Source organism: Pteropus vampyrus, unplaced genomic scaffold (genome assembly GCF_000151845.1).
Source record: "Pteropus vampyrus isolate Shadow unplaced genomic scaffold, Pvam_2.0 Scaffold129, whole genome shotgun sequence".
NCBI lineage: Eukaryota > Metazoa > Chordata > Mammalia > Chiroptera > Pteropodidae > Pteropus > Pteropus vampyrus.
Window position 1 is genome coordinate 1,061,107 of NW_011888910.1, and position 4,956 is coordinate 1,066,062.

The window sequence follows — 4,956 nt, forward strand, 5'->3', positions numbered from 1 at the left end:
TTGTTGTTGGTTTATTGATTTGGAAGAGCATTTAAAAGAGAGCTTTATTTCTCTATGTTGAAATGACATTAAAAGTCTGTTTAATTAGAATTTCCCAAGATTATTCCTTATTTCTATTGCATTCAGTCAATAAATACTTTCAAGCATCTATTATGGGCTAGGCCCTGTGCTATGTGTTAGATAATGGTTAAAAACACAAATTAGAAAAAAACAAAAAGATGTGGTTTTTGTTGTCATGAAAATAACATCTTGGTAGAGGAAATAGATATTAATCAAATAATCACACAAATAAATGTAAATTTTCAACTATAGTAAGTACCATGAATAAAGCTTTTATATAAAATGTACGTAAAGTATATATAACATTATATAAAATTAAGTATAAACTTGCAGTTATGTTAAGTCCTATGAATAAAAGTAAGATGGAGTTTGGAGAAGGCTACCCTGATGTAGTGAGAACTAAGCTAAGCTCTGAAAGATGAGTAGCAGTTAATTAGGTAAGCAGAGGTGGGAGAGCATCCCACACAAAAGTAACATGTGCAAAAACCCTGTGGCTGCAGGGAGCATGCTCCCTACTAGGACCTGAAGGAAGGCCAGGGTTGCTGGGTTGGAGGGAGCAAGAGCAATATAGTAGATGAGGATGGAGAGGTAGCATGGATCAGATACTCAGATCAGACACATATCAGGACCTTGTAGGCCTTAGTAAGGATAGTTGTCTTTGCCTCAGAACAACGGAGAAATATTAAAATACAGAGGTCCAGTATCCAGGAAAGTTATACAGTCTACTTCTACCAGGATCTTTTACTGGGTTTTTATGTCATATTCATTTCAGCGTTTTTTTAAACTACAACTTATTGTCTCTTTTAAACCCCCCAAAACCTGTACTGTGTCCAAAAAATCAATCGCAAGACATGTTCATCTGGCATTCTGACGTTCACAGAAGTGGTAGCACAGTGAGGTAATGGTTTAATGAGGAATTAAAAAAAAAACCTTTATTCAAAAGAGGGCTCATGGACTGTAGGGTAATTGAAAAATTTGTTTTAATTTATGTGGTCAAAGTAAGTATCTTATATGTGTCCAGAACATTTGCATCATAGAAAATGGTAAGAGAATCAACGTTTAATTTTTATTTTATAAAAATAAATGTGATACATATCTTTATCATATACCTATTGTTTGTGCTCTGCTATCTTACTAGGTGCTATACATACATTTAGCAATTAATATGTAAGGATCTTTGTTAAATGAGTGTCATTATTGGAAGTAGATATTATAGTTGTTATGTTGCAGCTAAGGAAACCAAACGAGGGATGTACAATTTAAGGTTGGCTCTGACTTCACAGTTCATGATAATTCTACTCTTTCACACTTTTTACTATAATTTACAGATTACTGTTTCTTCAAAAGGAATACAAAATTCTGGGGAGATTCCTGAGATGTCAGTCAGTCACCAAAAGGAAGTCACAGTGGAGGGCATGGAAAGTCCAGGGGTTCTTTCAACTTGTTCTTCTGAGGGCATTTCTTGGAGTGGTGGAGCATCTGGTGAGGACTGCAAAATACCTGACACAGAGCAAAGCTGGGAAATCTTACAACCTCTGGAAGAAGTTATAGCTTTAAATGAAGTCTTACAGAAATTAAAACATAGTAACCAGAAGCAGCAAACTCTGATCCAAAACCTACAGTGTAGTAACATGTATTTAGAGAAGAAAGTTGAGGAACTGTTACAGATGAAGACTACCAAACAGCAAGTGTTCATGGACATCATAAATAAACTAAAGGAGAATGCTGAAGCATTAATTGAAGATAAATACAGAGTAATGCTAGAGAAGAATGATACTGACAAAACATTGCAGAATTTGCATGACATTTTAACTAACACCCAAAAACATCTTCAGGAATCGAGAAATGAAAAGGAAACCTTACAGATAGAGCTTAAAAGGATCAAGGACAATTATGTTTGTCTACAGGAAAGGTACATAACTGAAATGCAACAAAAAAATAAAACTGTTAGTCAGTGCATAGAGATGGATAAAGCCTTAAGCAAGAAAGAAGAAGAGGTAGAGAGGCTGCAGCAACTCAAAGGAGACTTGGAAAAGGCCTCCTCTTCTGCTTTGGACTTGTTGAAAAGGGAAAAAGAAGCTCAAGAACAAGAGTTCTTGTCTTTACAGGAAGAATATCAGAAACGTGAAAATGAAAACCTGGAAAAAAGACAGAAACTGAAATCTAGACTTGAGAAACTGGTAGCAGAAGTTAAAAATTTGCAATTCATATCTGAAAGTGAAAGGGCTAAGAATATAAAACTTCAGCAGCAGATCAACAAAGTAAAAAATGAAAATGCACAACTTCAGCAGCAGGTTGCAAAGAGTGAGGAGCAAAATTCTGTCTCTAAATTTGAGACAGCTCAGTTAAAGGAGCACTTAGAGGAAGCAATGGAGTCAGATATCACAAAGGTATTGTTACAAATTCAGAACCTCTAATGCAGAATTTCAGGAGTTTCTAAAAGTCTGGTAATGCATATTTAGGCATGGCACTTACATAAATTTGTTTGTAGAAAGAATTATTAACCAAAAAGAGAGTTAGAATGGAAAATACACTACAGATTTGGAGGAGGTTCTTTGGTTCTTGGGTACTAACATTAGAGAACAGCCATTTCTGGCCTCATGATTATTTTGGTGGAAGTGAAAATGAACATGAGAATTTTGTGAGTACCCCTGACCAGTCAGAGTAGCTCTGAAGCATTCTTTGAGAAAAGGTACTTCTAAGTGGGGATCTCAATCTTTTCATACCATGTCTGCCTATTCAACAATAAAAATGAATAATTCAATTGCATATTTGGTTTACCCATATTATATCATATAATAATTTGTAAATTTATAAACATTTTTATTGAGCTATAATTGAGACATATTAGTTTCAGGTGCATAACATAATGATTTGATATTTGTATACATTACAGAATGATCACAATAAATCTAGTTAACATCGGTTAAAAACATGAGGAGAGCCTCATCAATATTTTTGGAGAGGTTGTAATTTGCTAATCTCTGCAGTTCGGGTGGTTTTTTTGGCAGACAACCTGGTAGCACATCCTGGAAGACAGAAATTTCACAAGCCAGAGCACATCTATTTCAGTTTTATTGGCTTGCCTTAAAATATTTATAGTACGATTTTATTAACTCTATTTAGACAGAAGGCTAATCTGAACTAGAAAAATGTATGTTTGTTTTTATATTTTATAATAATTTGAACCAAGCTGTCATGTTGCCTCGAAGATATCCTTAGTGGACTCGCTTTCGTGAATCTGTAATCAGTATATATAAGTATTCTTTGCAAGTAAATAATTCTACCATTTTTAATGATTCTTAGGAAAATATTATTCTCTATGGTTAAAAAATGTTCTCTGTGGTCTTTTCTCCAGAAAGAAGGAAGGATTATCTAAGCCAGTGGTTCTCAAACCTTAGCATTTATCAACATCAGCTGTGAAAATACAGATTGTTGGGGCCCACCCCAGAGTTTCTGATTCAGTAGTTGTGTCGTGGGGCCTGAAAATGTGTACTTCTAACAAGCTCCGAGGTCTCACTGGCGCTGCTGGTCCAGGGATCACACTTTGAGAACCAGTAACCAAAGCAAAGATGACTTTAAGTTTAGCTGCTAACCAAATCATGACAAATTTTGAATTGGTAAACTCTGACTGAATTAGTATAACTGTATAAAAGTTTATTACAGTATATAATATTTTGTTGAGATTTCTTTAAAAAAAAAAACTAGTAAAATTCTTTGTTTTATCTTGACTAATCAAATTCTTTAGCATCCTAAAATCATTCTTACTCTGCTTTTAGTTTTACTTTGCATTAAACTCTAGGTCCATTTTCTCAAAATGTGGTCTGGGAGTGTCTGTGAGGTCAACAGTATTTTCATAGTAATTTGAAAATATTATTGCCTTTTCCATGCTCATTCTTTCACCGGCATATAGTGGGGTTTTCCAGAAACTATGTGATGTGTAATGGTGTAATTGTTTTAATGGCTGATAACAATGCATGAAGCAAACATGAGAATCCAGCTGTCTTCTATTAAGCCAGTATTAAAAATATTTGCAAGAGTCTATGGCCATGCCACCCTGAACAAGCCCGATGTCTGATCTCAGAAGCTAAGCAGGGTCGGACCTGGTTAGTACTTGGATGGGAGACCACCTAGGAAGACCAGGTGTTGCATGTGTAAAAAATAAAAAAATAAAGGATTGTAAACTGACAAGGTCCATGCAATCTGTGAGGCTAACCAAGGTTTGCCTTGCCTAAAAAACTAATTAAAATAAATAAATAAATAAAATATTTGCAAGAAATGTAAACAGTACCACTCCACTAATTTTTTTTGGAAAATGTGGTTTTTTAAATTAAATCATTATTTATATTGACACATAATAGATTTATTGTTGTTTAAGTGAATTAGTAAACAAATATTTTTAAATGTTCTGTTGTAATTTCTAATGAAATAAATATTGATAGATATAAACTGCACAAAAAAAATGGTTTTTGAGGTCCTCAGTAATTTTTAAGAGTATAAAGGGGTCCTGAGAATCTAAAAGTTTGAGAACCACTGTTCAAAGTTTTTACGAGTGGTATTTTATTCAGCATTTTACTAAAAAGTAATCCAGATTCTTTGTCTTTATTGTGACAAATCTGAATTATGTACATATAGGATGCAGAGATGATACATTCTAATTTGTTCCTGAATTGCTCACCTTGTGAAGAAGAGAACGTGAATCCCCCCGACGTGAAAAATGCTCAGCTGGCCTCCAAAGTCTACAACCTTTTGGCTCCAATGGTAGGACATCTCACATGCCAGGTAATAAAAAGAATTCATATTTTTTATTAGGTGGGGAGAAATATTAAGATTGGCTAAACCAAAAGAGGGAATGTAAACTGACAGAATTGTTATGGAAGAAAAAGATGGAAGACA

At 34.3% G+C, this 4,956-nt stretch overlaps 1 protein-coding gene across 1 annotated transcript in view; it reads left to right on the forward strand.

Annotated features, from left to right (window-relative positions):
* Positions 1-4,956, forward strand: part of CAGE1 (cancer antigen 1) — a 51,561-nt gene that overhangs the window by 7,036 nt on the left and 39,569 nt on the right. The window contains exons 4-5 of the mRNA XM_011367073.2: positions 1,389-2,450; positions 4,696-4,842. Coding sequence (XP_011365375.1) covers positions 1,389-2,450; positions 4,696-4,842 — 1,209 coding nt within the window. The remainder of the gene's footprint in view (positions 1-1,388; positions 2,451-4,695; positions 4,843-4,956) is intronic.